Consider the following 25,359-nt stretch of genomic DNA (forward strand, 5'->3'; position numbering starts at 1 on the left):
AAACATCTTTTTTTTTATGTTCAAACATACTACAATGAGGCAAGTGTGAGACGAAAAAACACATTTTCACCATTTGAGCAAACTTTTTCAGATTAAGAATGACCTTGACATCAAAAGGGTCGCATCTGTGGTTGCCATAACATTTTTTTGCCGCAACTTTTTACACTTGTGGTACAGCAAAATATATTTTCTTTCGCTGTTACTTTGACAACAGTTAAATGTGCAATAGAGAAAATATAAGGCCTGAGTCTTGAATTAGTGGTTCTTTATTTTATATAGTCCTCACTGTGTTGTCGAATGACTCTACCTCTTGAGTCCAGGATCGAATGGATCCGGATTTTGAATCTCCTCCAGGAGCACATCAGGAGTGTTCAATCGTGCTAATCCTGGATCCTATATGGTTTTTTTCTCTTTCTTTTCAGTATAATACAAATTCAGGCTGGACAAGGATGGCGCCAGACTTCTCTCTGACACTTAGTGTTCTGTGCGTTTCTCCCCCGCCCCTAACGCTGACCCCCCCCCCCCCCCCTCCCTCCCTCGGCAACATAGCAGTTTAACTCAAGTCTCAAAAGGACGTTTGCGTGTTTCTGAGTTGGTGTGGAAAAAAAGTAATCTGTTTCCTCCCTCTCGTACCGCCCGCAAACATTTCACTTCCTGCTCAGACGCAGGAAAAAGGAAGGGCATTTTGGAGTGCAGAGGAAGAACCCAACTGAGCTTGGCAATAGTCTTTGACATCAACCAAGAGCCCAGATAGATCATGTTCAGACCTGTGCAAACAGAAGATAGTGCGCCCACCGGCTCAGAGGCTGGTGATGAGCTGCATCTGTCCGTCCCGGGGGGCCTCTCCCTCAGGCAAACAGTCCTCGGCGCTGGGCGGCACGATGCACCCATCGCTGGTGCCCCGGTTTATGTGGTAGTAAGACAGGGGCTGGGGCCCCTCGCCCAGCTCGGGCATGCTCTTGTGGTACAGGTCCTCCGTCTCGCTCGGGGGGGAAAGGGAGAGGTCCTCCTCCTCATCGGGAGGATAGGGGGAGGCCGAGGGGGAGGGGGAGTCTCTCAGATTGGGCATGCTGGTGTATAGGGAGTCTCTGTTGTTGGGCGACTGGGAGCCCTTTTCCCCCTCCGGCCCCGCTGTCTCTGAGCCGTGCCCCCCCGCCCCCCCTGCCTCAGCCCTCCTGGGGGCCTTCTGGGCGCTGTAGAGCAGGGAGTGAGTCCTCTGGGGCAGCAGTGGGGCCTCCAGTGCCCCCTTGTGGTGTGGGTGCAGCAGCAGCTCCAGGGTGGGATGGCCTCCTCCTCCTCCTCCTCCTACCACACCACCACCACATCCTCTCTGGAGGGACGAGGCCTCAGCGTGGTCTGCTACGATGGCATCATCCTCGCTGCCGCTGCCGCTGCCACCCCCACCACCACCTAGGTCCACGGTCACCCTAGTCTGAGGAGGGGCCCGGTCCCTGTCCCGGTCCCTCTCCCTGGGAGTGTCGCGGCCCTTGGGGGCCCCGCGGGGCCTCAGGTTGTTGTGGACCAGCTCAGAGATGATCATCTTCTCGAAGGCGGCGTCGTCCAGGCTGAGGCCCCCGAGGTCCCCCGGGCCGCGACTGCCCACGTCCTCGTAGTCGTCATTGCGCAGGGAGTAGCTGTTGTTGAAGTTGCCGTTGAGGGGTAGGGTGTCCATGGCACTGATGTCCCTGCTATTGGTCAGAGAGTGCTGCCCTAGAACAAGAGACATGAGGAGTGGATTAGATTCTATTGTTTGTACTTTTGAATTCATATGAAATCAATACTCAGTCGACATAGAGTTTGATACTGCTCAGGACACTTCACTCAAAGTCTTGCAACCTTTAGTGTCTGGATATTCTGTATCATCATAAAATGTACTTTGCAAATTTGAGGTTCAAATTTGAATATCCCCATCATCGTCATCCCCATTCCTCAACCCATTACCGTAGCCAATATGGAAGTTATCCTGAACAATATTCGACAAATGAGAAAGAAAAACAAACATCACACACACAGCAACAAACGGATATGTAGCTAGCCAGGTAAGGACAGAGCAAGAAACGACATCCACATGAGAGAGAAAAATAAAGAAGAAAAAAAAAAGCAGTGGGGAGGGGAAGGTGGTGGGAAAAGCAACTATGAATAAAACATTCCACCTTTTAAAAGAAAAAAAAAAGAAAAGAAGGCAAGACAAAAGAAGAAGTAATGTCGAACACAGACGGCCGGCCACCTCTCTCACTGCACTGGGGGGGCCCACAAGCACAGCAACACCCCCCACACTACCACAGACAGGCAGGGTGCAATGACTCACTTTGCCACCACTCACATCAATTGTGTCTGCTCAGGCTATGTGGCCTAAGAACTGCTGATGTGCAAAAAAAGTAAAACATATGCTTTTTTTATATTGCGGCATAAAAAACGAGAAAATCACTGAAATAAGACAAAAGAGGGGGAGGGGGAAGGCTTAAAAAATCAGGCCTGGATTCAGTCGGCCCGCCTCAGACTTGGTCCTCCAAAGAGAATGGTTGATTTTCTTTCGAAATCTAAGTGATAATGAATCATTAACCAAAAGTGCTTTTTGAGTGTAACAATTTGAGAGAGTTAAGAGGACAAAGCTTTCAGACGACTGAATCCATGACTTGGCAGGTGGAGGGACGGGGTTCAGCAGCAAGCAATCACAGCGTCTTCTAAAAGTTTCAATGGCAGGTAGTACAGTATCATATTATTTGGTTCTCTCTCTAAAACCGGAACAAGGGATTTTACAGATTTCTGTCTACTTTTACAGGATGGGGAAGAAAATACAACGTACACAGTAGATCACATGAATATAACCCCCTCGTGAAACTCAACGATCGACCGTCATAAGTAGTAGTCGCGTATTAGATGAAGAAGACGTGTGGAGATGGAGTCGGGTTTGATAGGATAGTTTCATTTGAATATGAGGCTATAAATGAGCGGGAGGAGAGGATAAAAACATCATCGTTTTGCTTCGTGCAAAGAAGAGATTCAAGTCTAAGATTTCACTTAAATGAGTCTGAATAGGGCTGACTGGGAGGTTGAGGAAAGAATTTTCGAGCTCTGCAGTGACATACTGGCTTCGAGATAAGAAGTGTTTCTTTTGTAGGGAGAAAAAGGAGTGCAAAAAAAAAAACAGACATCAAAGACATTTCTAAAAAGAGCGGATGGGGGGCGGGGGGTGGGGGGTGGCGAGGGCAAAAAGGGCGAAGAAAAAGAAGAAGAAGAGAGAAATACCGTGAAAACACACCCTGCTGTAGATTTGCATTTGTTTATGCATGGACAGTCATTCTAGCTGCAGACAGGTATTGTCTACTGGGAGAGGGAGGTAACTGATGTGAACAGAGTTTAACCGGACACGGAGACAGCTGCATTCTGGGAAACACGCCAAAAGAGATTGAGCCAAGATGTTCTCTTTTACCGTTTTAATGCATCACATCAACATCTGCAGAGCATTACTTTTATATTAATACACACATAATGTAAGCCACACTCATCCTTTGGCATGAGGAATACAGCGTAATGACTATAGCAGAGAGGACATTTCGAAATAAGCAAAGATGTTCATTGATCCTCCAGTCTGGTGACTGATCCTTACATGAAGTTACACCCAAACCATGGTGCATCCATCAGCTATTCTCTTCATCGTGTCATGTTCCTCAACTGCTCTTTACCCATTAATAATACTACAGTGCATGTCATTGTAGAATATGTATATGACGTTCTCCCACTACGCCCAAACCACCATCCATCAGCTGCATCCATCAGCTGTCTTCAAAGTTTCAACTGTTCCTTAGCCATGAATAATTATTCATGAAGTTGTATATGTAAATGTGAAGATGTTCCGCCAACACAACACACTATGTGTCTATCAGCTTTTTTTTTTCTTTTTTTTTTATATGTTTTTAGGGCATTTCTGCTTTATTGAGATAGAGACAGTAGAGATTGACAGGAAGAATGGGTGAGAGAGAGGAGGGATGACATGCAAGATATGTCAAGGGTCGGAATCGAACCAGGAACCTTGCGATTACGTGGTGTGCGCATTAGTGTGCTACGCCACTAAGCGCCCGGCTATTTTCTTCATAGTTTATTGTTTTTCAAGCTTAGCCATTCATAATATGATGTTTAATTTGTGTCTCTCTCATGTGTTTCCACATGGTTAAGCTGCCCTTTGGGGAGGATTGACTCAAGACAAGAAGTGTCTGGGCAGGTTTAGGGATGATTACGCTGATGCACACAATAACCTCTTAATTACATGTTGCCACCTTGTATGCATCTCTGCTGCCCAACTACAATAACATATATCATTATCTTTTTATTACTATAACTGGATATGAAATGTTTTTAGGGTTCTAAAGCATTGTTTTCTTGTGCGTTGCGGCTGTGTGTAGGTTTTCAAAGGTGCGGTGTTTTGATGATTTCATTTTGCTGGCAAGACGATTGGCAGATTAGTCTTTGATATCGGTGAAACACGTTTGGTTCCATCCTCGTTCCATTAACGTGCGAAGGCAGGCAGTTGCACTTAAAAGGAGCTCCAATTGTAATTTGTGAGTGAGCTTGAAGATGTGCCAGATCTGAGAGTGACTGCGCTGTGTGTGTGTGTGTGTGTGTGTGTGTGTGTGTGTGTGTGTGTGTGCGTGTGTGTGTGTGTGTGTGTGCGTGTGTGTGTGTTTTATTATGGATCTCTCCTCACATTCATCCTGGTGCAGCTTCCTTCCCCTCCATCCTCCTTTTATCATCAAATGCCTCTGCATATCTGAGGAGTATAATTCTGCCTGCATTGCGTCACGTCGCTCGTGTTTCTTTTCTCTTTTTTTTTTGTTCCTTTGCTCTGCTTCCCTTTTCGCTCTGACAAGAGGGTAACTAGGTCACGGAAAACACTGACAGCATTCAGATCAATCCGGAGACTGACTGGGTTTACGGAGAAAAGGATGGCAGAAAATCATTGAACCTGCTATAAAAGGTATCATCCACAGATGTAGAGTAGATATACTGTAGTGAAACAGTACAAATGTTATGCTAGTCGAGAAATATATAAAAGCTTGAATTCAACTCCTACGATTTCCCATTAATGACTGCTTGGCTTGAGCGGTCTAGATAAGGCAGCATTGAGCGAGGCTTATCTCTCGCTGCGTTTAAAAAAGAGTAGCTTGCATAGATAACGATTAAATAAATAAGTTGTTGGGGGGTGGGGGTGGGGGTTGAGGAGAGTAGGGCACATTTACAGAATGGCCTTTTCCGACACTTCATGCTGTGTCAGGGCCGTGGCCGTCCGGGTCCACTCCATTTCAATTAATTCCAGCAGACAAACCAAAACAAACACAGATCTACGTAGAATGACAAAGGTCGCCGTGCACCTGGTGAGTGAAAGGCCGGTGGAGAAGGGGTGTTACACACCACCGTTTCCGCGAGCAGGTTGTTATAAGGATTGTTAGTGTCGTGGGCTCGAAGGAGAGGGTTAGTTAGGAGGTAGTTGCCAGTCATCCCTGCAATAACAAGAGAGAGAGAGAGAGAGAGAGAGGGGGAGGGAGTGAGCAAGGAGAAAGATAAGACAGAGGAGTAGGGTCACACTTTACGTTATAGCGCTCGGATTACTGTGTGATTACTCATGTAAGCACTATGTAATTATGAAAGTTGTTTTGGTTTGGGTGAAATTAGCGGCCCAGGGTTAGTGATATTTCTGCAATGACACTGATTACTAGAGTAATAATGAGTAATTACAGTACTTTCACATTGTACCTACATGAGTAATTACACAAAGGTATGACCACTATAATGCAAAGGAGAAAGACCAGAGAAAAAGGAACACGAACATTCTCTGGTCAACTTCACTGCAACAACAATCAATCAGTATTGTCAGAGATACACATCTTGCACATTGTACTGCACCCTGAAAACTAATTTTTCACATTGTTATGTCTGTCTTGTCATTGCTGAATACGTCGGTGAATGTTGAGCTCCCCACCGAGCTCCCAACGGATTCCCGCCAACCTTGGTTTGTGTGGCTCATAACGGACTTTCATAACGATCTGTCATCAATTGTGATAGTGAACAAAACACTGTCTGTAACACCAGACAGAACTGGGCTCTCTTGTATCAACAACACGATCCAGTTCTTTATCTGTTAAACAAACATTTCACTTACTGATAAACAGTATTATTGTAACTATAATACAGCCAATTATTTTAAAGTATTTCGGCTATCGTTTATATTCTGTTTATCCCACGCTTGCCAAAATACGTCAGTATGCACCACATGAAACAATTCAGCCATGTAGCCGCTCTCCTTCTAGACATTCGACAAAACATGACCTCACATGTAGGCCACGACACATAACAGCGGCTTCATCTCAGTCCATCTGTTAGGCCACTCATCATCGGTTACTAGAATCAGAATACAAAATCACCATTTCTAAAGAAGTATAAACAGTAAGTATTTAGTCTAACACTTTATTGGGACTGGGAGAGATGATCAAGAACCATCAACAATCCTATCAATAACGTTATCACTTACATATCTGTTGACTTGCAACCAGATGTTCGACTAATTATCAAAAAACTATTCATTCATATGAATGTCAACGGCATAATAGCATGTTACCACATTTTGCATGTTGATTTCCATAACTCTACGAGTACAATATTTTATAGTTTTGGTTTTTGTGTACATTTTATTGATGATGTATTGTATTATGTATATTGATACAAATGACGTATAGATTATGTATTGCATTTATAGAACAGTGTCTCAAAACTGAGTTGTCAGATTTTAATGTGATTTTAAAATCTGTATTTGTGTTCAATTGCTGCATTATCGTGGAGTGACACTAAAATAACTAAATCTATCAATCATACAATCCCCAGTTGATGGGAACTATCTTACAGTGAGACAGCATGGACGTTACTGTCTCTTATCAGTAGAGATTAAGATGTAGCTGCAGATTGGCGAAGGCTCACACTAGACTTTTATGAGGAAACGCAGTTGTCTTCATACTGACGGTGACCTCCCCCTGACAATCATTCCAGTGCTTGAGGATGAGTCAGGGAAAACTGTGGCACAGCCAGCTCCTCTATTCAGGGTCGCCCAGAGTTCAACAACCATCTTCTCATCAGCACCACTTCATGCCGGACTAAAAAACAGTACTGTCCTGGAACAACCCAACAAGTAGCAACTGTACTGTTTAACCACTCAAGGATTTGTAGTGAACTGACAAGGTCGTTTATGTATTTCTTTTGCTTATCACTGAGAAACATTAAGTCAACTTTACTGTTCCAACATAATGCCAGTACAATGCATTATGATACTGACTTTGCATTATAACACTTGTCATAAGCCCATATGACCTACTTATAATGTCTTACCGTATCATAATGATGCAGTTATTAGCAGTCATGTTGGGTCAGTCCAACAATTGCCACACAGAAAGGCAGAACATATTCTAGCTCTGATCATAAGGCATCATGAAGGCTCATACGTGCCTATGACAAGTTATAATGCATTATGTCAAGTGTTATGCATGTCAATTGGGGCATATGGGGGGATTTGCTTACCCTGGTTGAGTGTGGAGGTGCTGTTGATGTCTCCTGAGATGAAGGAAGATTCCGACTGCTTCCTCACTGTATCATTCCACATTCTCCTGATACGGCTCTGTGGAGGGAGGAAATACGCAGTAGATTGGAACAGTAGATTGGAATAACTGCCTTACAGGACTGAGGGCCTTCCTCTCTACATGAATTAGTCAATCAATCAATCAATCAATCAATCCGTCAATCAAACTTAATTTATATAGCACATTTCGTACGTGAATGCAATGTAATGCCCTTCACAAAAAATATAAAAACTGTTCGAATAGGACATACGCAAAATAATGCATCAATGTTGGTACACTAGTGTCAATCCTGGTCTTGGGCAGGCTTTTGTTCCAGCCCAGTACCAACGAATCTGATTCAACTCATCAAGGGGCTTGATGATTCCTTGAATCCGGGTTGAACTTTAACCTTCGAATCAACGAGAAGGCTGCTTAGATTCTCCTTTCCCACTCAGTGGAGAGAAAGAAGGCTCTCTCATCTCCTAGCGCGGTACATAACATATACACGTACCTGTGTAGCCGAGGAGTAGCGGGCGGTGGATCGGGATGTGGCTGTCTTGGCCGAGCTGTGGGGGCCTTCGGAAGGCAGACCTCCGCAGCACTGGGACTGACGGAAACATTTGCTGTACTCTTTACGAACCTGCAGGGCGGGCACAGGATCGGGACAGAGTGAGCGTATGTGCCAGAGACACTGACAGCTGACAGCTTCCTCCAACACGGCACAATATCCACATCTTTATCAAATACCACCAATACGACGGTAGCAGGTCAGTGGCGGATCTCTAGAGATGAGAACGTTAATTCCACCGACGACACGTTTAAATACCACAAAAGATGGGATATGTTGGACAAACGTGACACACTTATAATCTTACACAAATGTCAAGAGACAGCAGCTACAGTATGAAAGTTTTTTTTAAAATATATTTTGTAGCACTTGAGCACAGACAGGAAACTAAAAGTAGTTTTTCCCTGGAAACTTACAGTTCAAAAGTTATTTTTCTTGGTTTCATATTCCAAAATGAATAGCCCCATTCAACAGTTTGCCGATTAATGTAAATCCTGTTATTATGAAGCCAAACAATTCCAACATTGTGAACAAAGCGGTTTTTCTACTTCATTTTCTTCAGAGAGGTCATAACTCATACTTTTTTCTGGAGGAGGCAGTGGAAGATAAAGATGAACATCCCTTGCAGGGTGTTAAAGATTGTGAAGAGGTACGCCATGACAACAGAGGACTCGTTCAGGAAGAACAGGCCAAATGACCACGTCAGCCCTAGCAGACAGAGCAGAGCGAATGCCCCGAGAACCCAGGACCTGAAAGACACAGAAAAACATCCATCATAATCATTACAACAAAATAACATTAGGACAAAAAAAAAAAAGGTAGATTTCATCATTGGTTGATTCCAAGTCGCTCTGTCCTTGAAGCGTCTCCTGTGTGGAAAACAAGGCCATATTATCTTTCTCTATTTGTCTTTTGGACGTATTATCTATACAGACCGCATAAACGTCGATACATAGATTTGGAATTAATGACAACAGTGTATTTTGACACAAAGTCAAACAATATTTCCTTGGCTTTCCCAGGGGTCGGTTAAAGACAGTGCCAATACAGCAGGCTTTTTATAGGAGGTTTCCTGGAAATCCTAGAGGAAATCAGATAACCAGCGGTAAGTTCCACTGACGACGGCTGGCAGAGGGGAGCTATCGATACACAGGAGAGAAGAAGAGAGCAATCCTGGAAGAGAAAGAGAGGCTGGAGAAGAAAAGAAGAAAATGAAAGGAAGAACCTCAGACACCATTGTAGCACGTTCCTGAGAGAAAAATCCATGGACAGATGGGAATGAGAGGAAGGTAGAGAAAGAGATGCCATAGATTAGACCTGCTTTTGTGTCATTGTTGTATTTTCATTATTTGATGGGTATTTGAGCGTGGGTAAAACTCTTTATGCTTTCAAAACTCAACTGATTATTTCAAAGCCTTTCGGAAAGTTAACCTGTCTACCTTTGGAGGAGTAAATAAGTGGTCGATCAGAGGTGGACCCCAATTAATGACAGTTAATAAGCTTTGTCCTTCTTGAATTATTTGTTTGAAAGAATCGCTATCTCCAAACACAGACCCTCTTTAAACTAGATTCTACACCAGGATAGCAAAAATGAGGTCAACGAAATGACTTTGCCGGAAAACACAAAACAAATGGACAAGATTATCTCGCAAAAAAAGCATTGAACAAAAACAGGAATAGCATATGTCGTTCTTTGACTTTAGAGGTATTGTTGAAGTATTTAGGACAAAAAAAGACAAGTCCCTGACCATTTAGTTTATCTGGTTCTTTGGCTGTTTGAATGGAAACATTTCCAGCTTCTTCACCCTTAAATCTAAGAGCCATATATTTGAGCCAGTTCTAGAGGGAGAGGCTGTAAACGATGCCAACACAGGAGCAAGTGATACAAGAGGTCAGTGATGCAGTTATGAGGAAATAAAAGAGGCAATATAACCCCTGCATAACGCAAACACTGCGCTCATAAAACCAACTAAAAAAGGCATCACCTGAGGATTGAAATGATTTCATATATATATATATATAAATATATTTGTCTACTTCGGTTTTGGTGTACTGAGAGGGGGTTTCATAAAGGTCAAATGCACCTTCAATATTGCATAAACAAAGCTTAGACAGGAATAGCCAGGCCATGGGACTTTGCTTTGCATTTCACTTAAAACTGAAACTGAACCACAGAACTGTGAGTGCCAGGCCTGCGCGGTCGTCCACAATGACACCCCTCACCTGATACCCCCCAGCCTGGTAGAGTCAGGTTTCATGGAAGTGGAGTGCTTCACCATCTTGTACATCGTCACCATCAGGAAGATGAGATTGAGCTGTCAAAACAAAAGAGGCATATCAAGGTTAACGTAGCACATTCAATACGAGGACTCATTTCCTGGTACTAGCACGTCATCTGCATACAGTGCAATTTTCTGGTGACTTACAGGACTCGTAAAAAAAAAGAACGCTTTTAAACTACAGTCTTTGGCACGTTATGCGACAAAATGTGTGTCAAAACCAGCACTCCTTAACCAAGAAGAATATGAAAAAAGTTTCAAGCCTCAGTGCAAATCATAAAACACCACACTGCCTTCCAATAAGAAGATATAAGGGAGGTTGTTGCTTTGGTCTCCTCTACACTGCCGGTGATAAACTGCCTTTCTCTTTTAGCTGATGTAATACATAACCTCAGGCCTTGGCCAAGCAGTCTCAGTGCCAAAGGCATAGTGTTATTCCTCATCAGAGAGCGAGAGAGAGAGAGAGAGAGAGCATGGGAATGTAAATCTATTATGGCCCCAAACAGAACATGTCTACCATCGAACGGAGCTGAGAGGGGGGAAAAGACGAAGGAGAGCACCATATTTTAAAACCAAATGTCTTCAGCCAGGAAAAACAACATATTCAAGCTACACGTTAAAAAAAAGGTTTTCCATGACTTCAGAGATATTTCTCTGTAAGTATTTGGAGGCCCTGCGGCCAGCAAGGGAACGGGAGGGGATATGCTTCAATTTGGCTCACTACCATATTAAATCTCCAAAAAGCACTTCAGTAAATACTCAGTGATATAATATAATCTTATAATCTCCCCTCTGGCGTATTTATTCAGAAACCCCAACCGATAAATGACCAAAACACTGCATTGGTTGGCAAGAACGCAAAGCACGCTGATCAAGAGAGATACTGTTACCAGATTATCTAATACAATATATTGGATGCTGAACCTACGGAAGCAGCTCAGCATGATCTTATATGAACTCTCTCTGAAACATTAAAACACAGGACCAACACAAAGCCTTGAGATCCATTTAAAGAGAGAGAGAGAGAGAGAGAGAAACCAATAACTCAAGAGAGACAGAGAAACGGTGAGAGCGAGACAAGGAGAAGGGAGAAAAAGACATAGAAGGGCTTTTAGATCACAGATTAGAGTGATGCTGAGTTTTGTCTCATGGCCACCAGGGCCGATTTACGTCTGCATGAGTCGAGTGGCTGGAGATGCATTTAACACAGCCGCGAGTGATGACACAGATCTGATGAGACAGACCAGCCTGGCACTCTGCGGAAAACAGAGTCGAACTGCACATGCCCCCCCCCCCGGCCCCCCCCCCCCCCCACCCGTGCCTGGTCTCTACAGGGGCCCGCCTCCTCCTACAGTACCCAGAAGTCACACCTCCTTTACGAAACACCCCTCAAAAAAGCATTACTGCCGGGCCGGCACAGCCCGTCCCTTGGGTTGTGTATATATATTAGAGTGTGTGTCCTCGATGTGAGCAGTATGTACATATACACATGTTTTAAGGTCAGAGTTGATATACAGTATATGTAGGAGGTTGAGTGTGTTTGTGAGTGAGTGAGTGTGAGTGAGTGTATGTGTATGGGGTGCGTACAAGTGCGTGTGTGCGGGTGAACTCCATGCGCACCGCATGAAATATTCAAAGGTGAAGATGGAGATGTCCGTGTGCCGGTATTGGCTGGGGGGGAGGGGAGGGGAGTGTCATGATCCTCAGCAGGGCTCTGAGGTTCTAGGGATGGGGCAGTAATGGCTGTCTGGCCCACCCACTCATTACTTCCATGTTCATCCGTGTCTCTCCAGCCCCCCCCCCCCCCCCATTCTTTTTCTGACTGAGAAAATGACCTTCATGCCTGAGTCAATCTCTCCCCTCCTCCTCCTCTCCCCCCTCCCCCCCTCCTTCTCCTCCTCCTCCTCCTGAGTGCGAGAGAGGAGTGCTTCCCTCTGCAAGCTACGCTTCGAACCAAACGGCTAAGCTGTTGCTGCTCGTGCTCAGAAATCACTCTGATTTCTGGAGGATTTCATAGCTGAATGGCTGCTGACATCCTTGTGTCAACAATAATGGACCACTTTCCTTTCATGTAAATTGATTGGCGAAAGCAGAGCTAAGTGACCAGGCAAGAACAAAAATCACAAAACTTAGAAAATCTTTTTCTCACATTTTCATTTGAAGAAAGAAAACCTTTTGCTGAGATAAAGACAGACACATACACAGATACAGACATACTCTCTCTCTCACTCTCTCTCTCTCTCTCTCAGACACACACACACACACGCACACGCACACACACACACACGCACACGCACACACACACACACACACACACACGCACACACACACACACCCGCACACACACACACACACACACACACACACTCACACACACACCTTACCATGATAATGAAGGTGACAGGTCCTATGAAGCTCCAGATGAAGTGGTTATCCACCCTCAGCCAGCAGCTGCAATGGAAACATAGTGTGACATGCATCCTTTAGGAAACATTATTTTTTATTTCTCTCACTGTGCAGTAAACTCTTAGAAATGTTTCCACTCTGAAATGTTTAGGTCTGCTGTTGTAGGTCTGCTGTTTTGTGATATGTAGAAACTTGCAATAAAAATATAATCATAAAAAAAAAAAGACAGAAAAAAGTCAATAATCAGTCGAGCTAGATAACCCTAACCCTAACCCTAACCCTAACCCTATCCCTAGCCCTGGTTGACAGGCAACAGAAATAGAATAGTGATTCCCCCTGACCAGTGAAGACCAGTGAAGAGAAACCTTGAAGACATTCTGGATTTGTGCCATAAAGGACCAGAACTAAGCAACAGATGGTGGCATCTGATTCATGACTTCAGTGTCTACAAGACGAACCCATGCAGCCTGACTCTATAGACTCGCCACTACAGCAGCAGAAAAGTTCTGTTCAGAAAACATTTGTACTTCAGCTACTGTATATGCTGATGTATATTATCAGAGAACTCTTTCATTTGAAAGGCACCACTGCACTGCAAACTTTGCTATAAAAAAAACCTCAACTCATTTACATAAATCCCTCTAGCGAAAGGCCTACAAAACATCATATGGCTCGCTTCTTGGATAAAGGGCCCTGGAAGTAAAGAAGTAAAGTTTCAAGAGGCCAAATAAAATAAAATAAAAGAGCAAAAAGCATGGTTACGCAAAGAGAAAAAAACCCACTAGACCAATGCAACCAGCCAGAGAATTCATTAATGTAGCGGTTTTTCTTTTTTGCAGTGACAGGGTGTTCAATTTGCCAGGAGGCAGAGGGAGGCTAGGCCCTGTGATGCTCCTCTCATTAGCACAAAAGTGTATCTGCGGCGGCAGCGAGGGAAAAAATACTTGATACAGAGCTGGGAGACCTGATGCATGAGCACAGATGAACCACACAAAGGCCCGGGGTGTGTCCCAATAGTCCAAAGTGGCATCCACCATCCACCCCTTGTCTCCTTTTCTTCTCACTGCACCCATGTGACAGACCTGGACCCTTTCCAAATACCTCTAAAGTGCACCCTTCCTCGCGTTCTTGACTTGGAACTCTGATCTGACTCAACATGATCTATGAATGCTGTGTAGAATTCTTGTTCTAATACTCTTGTGTAGATCAATAATGACCTCAAGGAAGGGAGGAAGGATTCATTTAAGTGTTTAGAACAGAGCACGGACCGGTGAAAACGTACAGTATTCTGGGTTGGTGTCCTCCATATTTGCTTTCTGTGTTTTCAGATCGATGTAGGACAAGGAGAGGGTTGGAGGAGGAGCGGATGCCACTCGAGACTATTGAGACGCATCTCCTGTCTGGAGGCAAACACTTACGCCCTCTGTGTGCCATAGCTGTGGTAGTCGATGGCGGCCGAGATGCCCACCACCACGGCGGGGAAGAGATACCCGGAGACGTAGTAGTACTTCCGGCGGGAGAACTCGCTCTCGAAGACCTCGACGAGCATCAGGTAGAGCTGCACGCTCTCCAGACACATCCAGGTGAAGGCGGCCAGGAAGAAGAAGTGAAGGACCCCGGCGATGATGGAACACACCAGCTGAGGGGGAGGGGTACGTTTAGAGGTTACACACACATATACTGTACAGGGTCATTGTTGAGGTTCCACACATGTAGAGGGTAGGGGACAGGGGTCTTGAAACACAGAGGAAGTCCATGTGAAAGGATACTTCTTTGGTACAGTAGCTAGCCGGCATTCAATCAGAGCATGACAGACAATTATAGAGTACCCTCATGACTGTACTATAACCAAATTATCTTCTGGAATGTTTTGTTGTAATAAAATAAGCGATGACTTATTTGAAAATGACTACAACCAGATTCTTTTGTATGCAAAGTAACTTGGGCTGAGATTGGGAATTTGAACAGCTGCCATGGTGGCTCCAAGGTGTAAAAAAATAATTGCAAACGTTTGGTTCCATTGGATTGTGCACCCCCCCACCCCCCGCCAAACTGTATCTACCCACCCTGATCAGTGTGCAGAACATCCCCTGGGGGTGTGCGGTGCGGTACCCACCTTGGGTTCGGTCATGTTGATGCCAACGAGGAAGACTAGTTCGGCGATGAAGAGGTTGAGGCAGAGGTTCTTGTGGATGGTGTTGCGGTCGCTCTGCAGGCCCCGGAAGAAGCAGAAGGTGAAGAGGCTGATGGCTAAGCACACCAGTGACACAGCGATGCCCATCCGCGTGATCACCGTCAGCAGCAGCTCGTGTACGCTCCCCTCCGCCTGGTGGACAGAGAGAGTAACGGCGGGGATTAGAACAAATAACCTGTCAGAAACGGGAGCGACGAACCCACGATTCCAAATCAACCCCTTCTCCCTCCATCCTATGCGTTTCGGGAGATTTTAGTCATTTCGACTGGATATGAAAAAAAATCATAAATACCATCATTTACCTGTCTGTCAAATAATCTCAGGATTTGGAATGAAATGCTAGCCCAAAATACTGTATGAACCTTGACCTACTCTAGCATGATGTCATCTAGGGCCAGGAGTTGTTCCTGCCCATGTGACCTAACCAGGAAGAACTCCTCGCTATGGGCTCTACTTATGACTCATAGAGGGATTTAATTCCGCATCCAGCACACAAACCTGGCATGTTTGAATGACATTGTCAAGCACATGTTGTGGTATGTGAAGTCATTAGTAAACTGTCACAAATGTCAGTTTGCCGATTACGTGACATGTATGTGTGGGATCCCTCTATGAAGGGTTGATCACAGCTCATGCCACAATCTATGACAGGGAACACATTTCAATATGGACACACATAGGCCTACGCACAGGCAAAAATAGAAGCTTTAAACCATATAGAAAATCACTCAAGGACAGCGGTCAGAGCATGAGCTAATCCATTCCATGATATTTGTAATTTTATTGAGGGCAGGAGTTGTACTTGAGGTGAGTTGCAAGGGGTTGGTGTGAGTTAAAGCTCAGCCAGAGGGCTCCGGTTTCGACTTGTGGTTATGGTTTGGGTTGCCACGGATGATGGGAGGGGAAGAGTTCATGAGTCGGGACGTGTTATTATATAAACCACAAACTTATGTTCCACGTTTATTACTGGGTAGATGCTCACAGCACATGATATTTATCATGTAATTGGATTGTAATTGCATTTTTCCTGACAAATGGACCCCATACCCACTCCACGTCGAGTGGAAATGCAAATTAAAGCACGCTTGCGTACGTTTCCCATGATTCCCGTGGACATGCGTGTGCGTGAAGGCTATTAGTCACGGACCACAGGTAAAATGTAATTTATTTCCAATAATGGTATGGCACGCACTTATTCTTATTCTTGGATCTCGGCTTCGCTCCCGGTAAAGTAAATGACAGCCTCTGTCCGTTTCTCTTCTCCAATACCTCACTCCTCCCCCCATCATCCGCCTCGCTCAAATCTAATCATTTCCTGAGTTGTACAATCATGTTTATATATACATGTATCAATGGGGGGAGGAGAGAGTCACATGCCTTGAATGTCAAATCAACCCATAGGCCCTACTTCCTAATCACTTGTGTACATCTGAGAGGATTCGGTAGGTGTAAGCAACTCAGTCATATCTTCACCTGGCCCCCTGATGGGGCTAAGTGGAATGTTGGCCATCTTGCTTATATCTATCCAATCCTGTCAGATACAGACAAGTGCATAAGGGGTTCGGGGGTGTAGGGGGTATTGTTTCGGGGTAAAGCCACGTCTCATTCGCCACACTCTTTTTTTTTGTCTTTAACTGCCCGTTTTGCGTGTGACTTCCTGAGGGCGCATGGTATCCCATTTCACTTTGCAACAGTGCACTTGATCTGGCTCATTTTACGCGACCTTTCTACAAGACAGCATGACTGTGGCCTTGTGAACATGGAAGTACGTCATTGGACAATGTGGGAGTGCTCAGACCCCAGAGTGGAGAAATGAGACAGGGACGACGGTGCGAACACCGCAGCGAGAGTCCACTTACCACGTTCCCACGATGGGCCATGAGGATGGCAAAGTTGGTCAGGTGACTGCAGGAGCAGGTGGTGTGGCTCTTGTTGGTGTCCAGCAGTTTGCAGCCTTGCGTGGACCAGTATCCCATCATGCTCCGCTCCGAGTAGTTCCAGAAGGAGCAGTTGGGGTTGTAGTAGTGCTCTTTCTACAAAACACCAAGCGAGACACCAACTCTTAAACAGCTCTCTAAAAGCACTAACATTTCTAATGTTTGAAACAACATAAGAGCGAATACTAAATATTGTGTTTTATACTTATTTGTCAGTTATATTTATATCACTTTTAATCAATGCAGGACCAGGTAGAGGAGGTAGAGGTTGCTATTGCAATTAAGCACTACCATTGGCCCTTGAGTGGATGCTTCCCACATGCAGCATAATTACATATCCATCATAATATGAGATAAACCTGGCTGCTCTTTATGTCTAAAGCAACAGACACCAATGAGGACCATATGTCTTTTTGTTTTTCACAGCAGTGGTCTAAGCAGCATCCCTATAGAGGTGGGGTCCTTTCGAATTTCAATTCACTCAAGGCAAAGACCTGAACTGAACTTGAATTGGAAAATCCTTGTGGAAAATAATGGGCAATTTTCATCTCGAGTGGATTCTATTTCCATTCATTTGTTGCACTGAACGATTAATATTCCAATTGACCCCGTCCCTGGTATCCTTTGACATTGGCATTTATCAATTATTCCAAGCCATCGTTGCATTTTCACCATATGATTTCCTTCCACGCACAAACGCACACGCGCACACGTGCACACACAACACACACACACACAGACACACAGACACACACACACAGACAGACAGACAGACAGACAGACAGACAGACAGACACAGACAGACACCAACACACAGAGCTCTGGGGGTCTCTCTGGGGGGGGGGATGCTTACGTCGAGGTGCTCCAGAGTGAAGATCACGGGGTCGGACACAAACACACGGCTGGACTCCTTGGTGATGGAGGCGGACAGGATGTGGGAGTTGACGGTCAGGCTGAGGTTGCGCCCGCTGCCCCCCTGGCCCCCTCCGCCGCCCCCCCTCAGCGTGGCATTCTCTGTGCTGAGGAACTGGCCCAGATGTTTGTAGAGGACAAACACCAGCTTGGCAACACCTGGGAAGTAAACACATGATTATAAGACCTTTGGTGACATTGTGAAACAGATGTTGCTGTTCCTCATTCAGTTGAAAATCTGTGCGAGGAATCCTAAAGATAACATTTCCATAAAACCATTGACTTTCGTCAAAAATCATTGTAAAGCATCACGGGTATGCTCAGACCATTATTTTTAAGTCTCAAAAGCTATTTTTTTTGCCTTTAACACTCAAACGTCTGGGCATCCATTACTGTCTTCATTGTGTTAATCATTGAATTAGATCAATACCATGCAAAATAATGCACTGGTTATGTTTAGTCAGGAATGAAGAATCATTACAATACCACATGTTGTATTTGTAAAACAATTTGAGCTACATATTGAATATAACATATTGACGGACATAATTGGAATAACTGTACATAGCGTAAGAAGAACAACATTGTACATCAAATAAGGTGCAAGTAATTGTGTGTTTGTATGAATAAAACAGTGAAAAAGTATTTAAAGGCACAGACAAATGGAACGCGTTACAGTGTTCATCGCCCGCTCTCCCGCTGTCTCTCTCTCCGTGTTGCGAAGGCGGGAAGCTCCTTTCTGCTTTTTCATTGTTAAGTTTTTGCAATTAACTTGTTTGCCAGAGAATGTGAGATGCATCTTGGAAAGCTGAACTATAAAGGTTTCTATGGACAATAGTGAGCGCTTAACTGTTTTTTTTATTTTTTATTAACGTGCCAGACAGACAGACAGACACACACACACACACGCACGCACACACACACACACACACACACACACACACACGAACACAAACAAAGAGTGAGGGTCGCTTCACTCTTTATCGCCCGTTCTCTCTGTGCTGCGCGGGCGGAAAGCTCCTTTCTTGTATTTTTCATGGCTTTTCATGGTTCCGTTTGTGCAATCAACTTGTTTGCCAGGGAAATTGATGTGGAGATTATAACTTGTCAATTTCTGCCTTTGCCCAGGCCCAGCCATCATGATTTTCATCACCATATTCTCAGACACTCGCACTACCGCTGGCCAAGATGAATCTTTCCCCAGATATCGAAAGCTGTATTATTAACTGAAAAGTTTTGTGGACAATACTGAGCGTAATAACAGTTTTTCCATCAACCCGCAAGACACACACACGCAAACACACACATTATCCACATCATTCGCTTCTGTTCACACTCTAAGTGCCATTGCCTCTGCATTGAGCTACTTGTGAAATAGAACAACGAGGCTGTTACATGACTATATTCCTAACTCAATAACCTATTAACTATACATCTCTTCTGCTTACCGTTTTTACTGTTGACTTTGACCGTATTGGAGGAGAGCTGAAGGGAGGCACCACCCTTGCTGGTCTGGGGGAACCTGAAGTCTTGCACCTGGCCGTCTGTACTGAGTACATACACATCCAGCACTAGGGGGGAGAGAGAGAGAGAGAGAGAGAGAGAGAGAGAGAGAGAGAGAGAGAGAGAGTGAGAGGTAAAGGGGGGAGAGGGGGAGAAGAGAGAGAAAGAAAGAAAGAAAGAAAGAAAGAAAGAAAGAAAGAAAGAAAGAAAGAAAGAGAGTGAGAGGTAAAAGGGGGGAGGGGGAGAAAGAGAGAGAAAGAGGGATAGTCAGAAAGAGAGAGAGGGGGGGGGGGGGGGCAGGAGGGAATGAATGGATCTACATTACTCATAGGTCACGTTTCAAAAGCAATACACAGTGGTTAATAGAGCCCTCCCATAGAAAGGTCGGGAAGGGAGAAACAAGAGAGGCGCGGTCCAGTAATCCAGCTACAGAATCCAATCTTATTGTCAATATCCCATCCAGTGCTATGTACCACTATAAAAAAAGCCATGGAGCTCCGGACTGTGCAGTTCCTCTGGGAGAGAGGGAGGCAGAGAGGGAGGGAGAGAGGGAGGGAGGGAGGGAGAAAAGAGAGAGAAGCTGCTGCAGCATGAATGTCAAATATTCATTAGATCAAAAATATCATTGGGCTTTTACTTTCTCTTCCCCCTGTGGGTTCGGATAACTCTGGCGCTCGCCGGGCAAATCTCTGAAAAGCTTCCCAATTCCTGCAGCGTCTCTCTCTCTCTTTCTCTCTCTCTCTCTCTCTTTCTCTCCACCGGTATGCCAGCTGTAGGGGTGGTGCTCCCTTTGATGTGTGAAATTACAGAGGGGTCAAGGGGACACACGTATCAGCAGCACACTCCCCGATGACCTCCCCGTCAGAGGAAACCAGCACTCGCTTCCTCAGACAGATCACTTTTGACGGACAGAGATGAGGAATTATTCTCTGACCCCCCCCGCCCCCTCCCCTCCCCCCAAACCACCACCCCTCAAACACCAGCAACCCTTCTCTCTATCTAATCCCCCCCCCCCCCGACCCTCTTCCTTCTCCCCGCTCATGTCCTTGACGGTCGCCTCGAGGTGTTGGGCTGGGGGGGGGGGGGGGAGATGGGTGGGGGGGGGGGGGGGTTGTCAGTGTGTTAATTAGGCAAGAGGGTGGTTTTTCAGGCTTCTCTGTGCTCATTAGGCCCAGCTGCATGGAAGGCAGACGCGGTCCCTGAGCATTAAGATAGCTGCACTGTTCACATAGCATTGTTGGAGGATAATCTCACTATATTACCGATGGTACAAAACCTCACTTGAGCGTTGGAGCCATAGGAAACCCTCACGAAGGCTCTGATTGCTGCGATCAACACTTCATATCATTTGCATAACACATCCCGTTATTTCATATCAGCTTTGCGAACTATCGGTTCATCAGAAAAGGTTTAAAAAGGGAGCCGATACAATACTGCGCACGGAAAATAATACCACTCAATTGGTTCGTACGGTTTCCCAGAGAAGACCGGTCGGTCCATCTTTTTGCGGAGGATATTCAATAGGGGGACACTTAACTACACATGAAATAGATTAGAAATCAATTAAGTATTAGACAAAGAGGAGAGAAGAGCGGGGAAAACCATAACCATGGCAACCAAGAGGCATGTGTAGGGAAAATGACAGTTCACTGCACAAAGCTGACTTAAATGAGCTCACGTTGCTAATAAACGGCCTGTGAGAACTTATTAGCTTGCCGGCGTTGTGCGAGACATCACGACCCCCTGCTGTGACTTCGACTAAATTTGGGCTTTCTTAAAACCACTTTTCCTCTCTCCTAGAGGAATAGCCGCCCAAGTGTTTTATCTGTCTAGAATGAATAAGCCCAAAGAACAAGCGCCTTGGGGGACATTTGCCGTGCACGTACACATAATGGTTGTGAATGTTAACTTCTTCCACTTCCTGAGATGTAACTGACTGATGTAACTGACTGTAGTATCTATCTATCTATCTATCTATCTATCTATCATCTATATATATATATATATATATATATATATATATATATATATATATATATATATATATATATATATACATATATATATATATACATATATTATATTATGTATATATATATACATACTGCAGTTGGTTACATCAAGGCAATGTTACTACTGAGGTCAAAAGCAATTCCAGCCAAAGACAGAGGAGATAATCCAGGAGGAAAGTAATCATTAAAATGTTGGAATGTAATTTGCAGACATGTCTGTCTAGTTTTTCGGTTTAACGTTTGATTCAGGGGACTTACTGATGTTCTCGGCAGGCACTTTGACGACGGCTGGCTCGATCAGGTTGTCGGCAAGGACGAAGGCCCCTTCCTCCAGGGTATCCAGTAACATGGTGGCGGCGTGTGTTTGCTCCGTGGAATTCATGTCTTCCCACGATTTCAGGGCTTCTGGCCTCAGGAGGTTGTCCACCGTATCCACAATGGCCTGTATCCGTGGAAACAAGTGAAACGTCAGCGTATTGTTTTTTCCCCCTCATCATAACTTTAACTGCATTTAAGGGGGCAAGGAGAGCATATGATGCATATGGCAAGCAAGGCCAACAATAACAGCAACAACAACAACAACAACAACAACAAATAAAAAAAAATCACTTAAATTAAGGATGGCATGAGGTTAAATTCAAATTAAAACATCACTTAAAGATGCTGGTCACAGAGTCGGCTATCATTTGAGGAAGTTGTCTTTCCTCTGACTTGGTTTAGGACCATTTCATTTTTTAATAACAAAACTGTCATGCCAGGGGGAAGTAGAAACATAAACCAAATGTGTTTGTTTTTTCTCTCTCAAATGAATGGAGACGGTTTTCTCTGTTCCTGTTCATAAAAATCTATTTTTCCACAGAACAATTATCTCTGCTAACAATTATTATATTCCATAACAGGATCTGGGCATAATGGCCTTGAAATGGACTGCTTTTCCTGAGCGGAGGGAAAATGTCATCAAGAAAAAAATTCCCATTTGTTCATGAGTGGCAACCTATGTCAAGATGGGGGATAATTCAGCTTGTTTTCAATGGCAATCCTTTCATTTCCTGGTTTCTGATAAGCGGTAAGTAAGCAAAACATTCCAGTTCAAAACCATACATAGAAAAGAATCACATGTTGACAATAAAACAGAGGTCCCCATGACCCCTGTGAAGAAGAGTTCACGACTCCTTAGCATACCGACAACAGCGCTAGCCTGCGGCTTATCATTCTGTTGCCATTGCCATAATTACTCCAAATCCCTCCAATTGCCCCGATAAACCAGAGTGACAATTTAACCACAGGTGCCATTCGCCACAGCAAGCCGTAAGCTACGCCACAGCACTAATTAACCACAACAACCCTCACTCACTGTTCAATTAACCACAACTGTGATTATCCACAACACTAATTGACCATAGGCACAATTACCCTTTTTGCCCAGATTAACCAGATACGGGGGATTAACCCTGGTCGCGATCAACTGGGAGTGATTATTAACCACAACACAACCACACAGCTACCATTAACCACGGTTACAGTTCCTATGCTAGGAAAATTACTGCGCGCTGCGGTGTAGTTAAAACAGTAGTTCATGTACAGAACTGTCGGGGGGGGGGGGGTTTGTTAGAAGACTGTAAATAAACGTGTTGATTGATGAGACATGGCTCTCTAGCGCCACCTTGCTACAGCGCTTGTCACATTTGTGTTACTGCAGCAAGGCATGAAAATAATGCAACTCTATGGTAGGAATTGTACAATTGTACAATTTAGCTCTGTAGCTACCATACAGTAAGTGCCTCGATCTCTCTATAGAGGAATCCTGACCATAGAAATACATCTCTGTACTCCTGACCTTGTGGAACAGTGTGAGCCTGACTGTGTGACGTGATTATGGTTGGAGTCAGAAGGAGAGGTGTGTGGGGGAGTCAGAGCAGTGGTTGATTATAGGGCCGTCACCATTACGCCCAGACAGACACTGAACGGTCTTCCCTCCTGGTGAGCCGTCGTCTCGTCCCGAGGAAGTCGCGTAGGAAAAAAAGAAAAAAAAATCCATGTCTCTAATTTGCGGCATGCAGAAAAAAAGCCTGTGTCCCTCTTTAATTCTCGCCCGGGTGGAGGTCACACCACGCTACAAATCACAGGGGTGTTACCAGAGGAGCCCCCCCCCCCGCTAACGGCTATCAGGAAATGTGCGAGCATGTGGTGGGAGCTAGCGCGCTAGCTAGCCTAGCGTCTGAGTGGTGCTGATTTACCAGACACTAGCTGTTGATGAATGGCGATGCATAAAAAAGGACAGCCCTTAATCAATTGAGGGTGACGTATCCCATTTCTCACAGTAAAAAGTAGGCCTCAGGAAAAACAGCTTTTAACTTGTGGTGAAAGAACCCCAAACTAGTCACACAGAGAAAACATTGCATGTTTACGCCTCAGCTGCTGCTTTCAACGGGTACCGGGTCTCAGAAATAAACTGTGCTGTTGCACGAAGAAAAGGGAAGGAAAATGACATGGGGAGGTGGGGCGGGGGGAATGCAAAAGACCCAACAAATCAGATATGAACACAAACAAACACATTGATGGCATTGAAAATGAATCCATCAGACAAAAGAACGAAAAAAACTAAAAAGCAAACTTTTGGCAGGGATGAGAAGAACAAGGGAAGGCTAGAAATTGTAAAATGTAAGCAAGTGAAAAACTGAGTACACTGCCACTTTGATCACACTTCTGGCTGACAGGGAGGTGCAATTACGGCCGTGGGAAGGCAATTACTCATACAACGCACAAAGAGCAGACAGGAGAGAGGAAGGAGAGAGAGAGAACGGGTGAGGATGGGGGGGGGGGGGGCAGAGAGAGGAGGAGAGTACGAGATTGGGGGAAGATGGAGAGAAAAGAAAACAGATGAAGAGATAGATGTAGAAGTACTAAATGGTCATCAGGAGGATACAGACAGGACAGACAGACAGGTTGGCTGAGAGATAAACAGACAGACAGGTGGGCTGAGAGATAAACAGACAGACAGACAGACAGATAGACAGACAGACGGGCTGAGAGATAGACAGACAGACAGACAGATGGGCTGAGAAATAAACAGACAGACAGACAGACAGACAGACAGGTGGGCTGAGAGACAGACAGACAGACAGACAGGTGGGCTGACAGACAGACAGACAGACAGACAGACAGACAGACAGACAGACAGGTGGGCTGAGAGACAGACAGACAGACACAGACAGACAGACAGACAGGTGGGCTGAGAGATAGACAGACAGACAGACAGACAGACAGACAGACAGGTGGGCTGAGAGATAGACAGACAGACAGACAGACAGACAGGTGGGCAGAGAGACAGACAGACAGGTGGGCTGAGAGATAGACAGACAGACAGACAGACAGACAGACAGGTGGGCTGAGAGATAGACAGACAGACAGACAGACAGACAGGTGGGCTGAGAGATAGACAGACAGACAGACAGACAGGTGGGCAGAGAGACAGACAGACAGACAGACAGGTGGGCAGAGAGACAGACAGACAGGTGGGCTGAGAGATAGACAGACAGACAGACAGACAGGTGGGCAGAGAGACAGACAGACAGGTGGGCAGGTGGGCAGAGAGACAGACAGGTGGGCTGAGAGATAAACAGGCAGACAGATGAGCAAACAGACAGTTGCAGAAGCAGATGTAGCTACACGCACACCCACGCACGCACGCACACCCACGCACGCACGCACACACACACACACACACACACACACACACACATGCGCACCACGAGATATAGCGAGCAACACCAAAGCTGCATGCAGCTGGACAGACTGTGGGGACTTTGAGGGGACAAGATGTGGTTGCAGAATGTGTTTCCAGCTGATATACCTTCATGTACGCCCTGCAAGTCCTCTCTCTCTTTTGAAGCTTTTCAACACAAAGAGAGGATCAAGAACAAGAGGCAATCCATTAGGGAGCAGAG

General features: G+C 45.1%; 1 protein-coding gene across 5 annotated transcripts in view; it reads right to left on the minus strand.

Moving 5' to 3' along the window:
* Positions 1-542: 542 nt before the first annotated feature.
* The window catches only part of adgrl2b.1 (adhesion G protein-coupled receptor L2b, tandem duplicate 1), a 71,366-nt gene continuing 46,549 nt past the window's right edge, over positions 543-25,359 (minus strand). For 2 of the 5 annotated variants that reach the window (XM_083689526.1, XM_083689527.1), the window contains exons 9-20: positions 21,671-21,854; positions 19,346-19,468; positions 17,839-18,056; positions 16,908-17,081; positions 14,971-15,180; positions 14,273-14,493; positions 12,833-12,899; positions 10,393-10,484; positions 8,750-8,918; positions 8,113-8,241; positions 7,564-7,660; positions 543-1,710 (exon numbers count right to left, since the gene is read on the minus strand). In XM_083689526.1, coding sequence (XP_083545652.1) covers positions 800-1,710; positions 7,564-7,660; positions 8,113-8,241; positions 8,750-8,918; positions 10,393-10,484; positions 12,833-12,899; positions 14,273-14,493; positions 14,971-15,180; positions 16,908-17,081; positions 17,839-18,056; positions 19,346-19,468; positions 21,671-21,854 — 2,595 coding nt within the window. In that variant the 3' untranslated portion in view covers positions 543-799. Of the gene's footprint in view, positions 1,711-2,323; positions 2,360-5,369; positions 5,499-7,563; positions 7,661-8,112; positions 8,242-8,749; positions 8,919-10,392; positions 10,485-12,832; positions 12,900-14,272; positions 14,494-14,970; positions 15,181-16,907; positions 17,082-17,838; positions 18,057-19,345; positions 19,469-21,670; positions 21,855-25,359 lie in introns of all 5 variants that reach the window. The other 3 variants (XM_083689530.1, XM_083689528.1, XM_083689529.1) reach the window with 3 other exon arrangements.

The sequence above is a fragment of the Argentina silus genome (genome assembly GCF_951799395.1).
Source record: "Argentina silus genome assembly, chromosome: 18".
Lineage (NCBI taxonomy): Eukaryota > Metazoa > Chordata > Actinopteri > Argentiniformes > Argentinidae > Argentina > Argentina silus.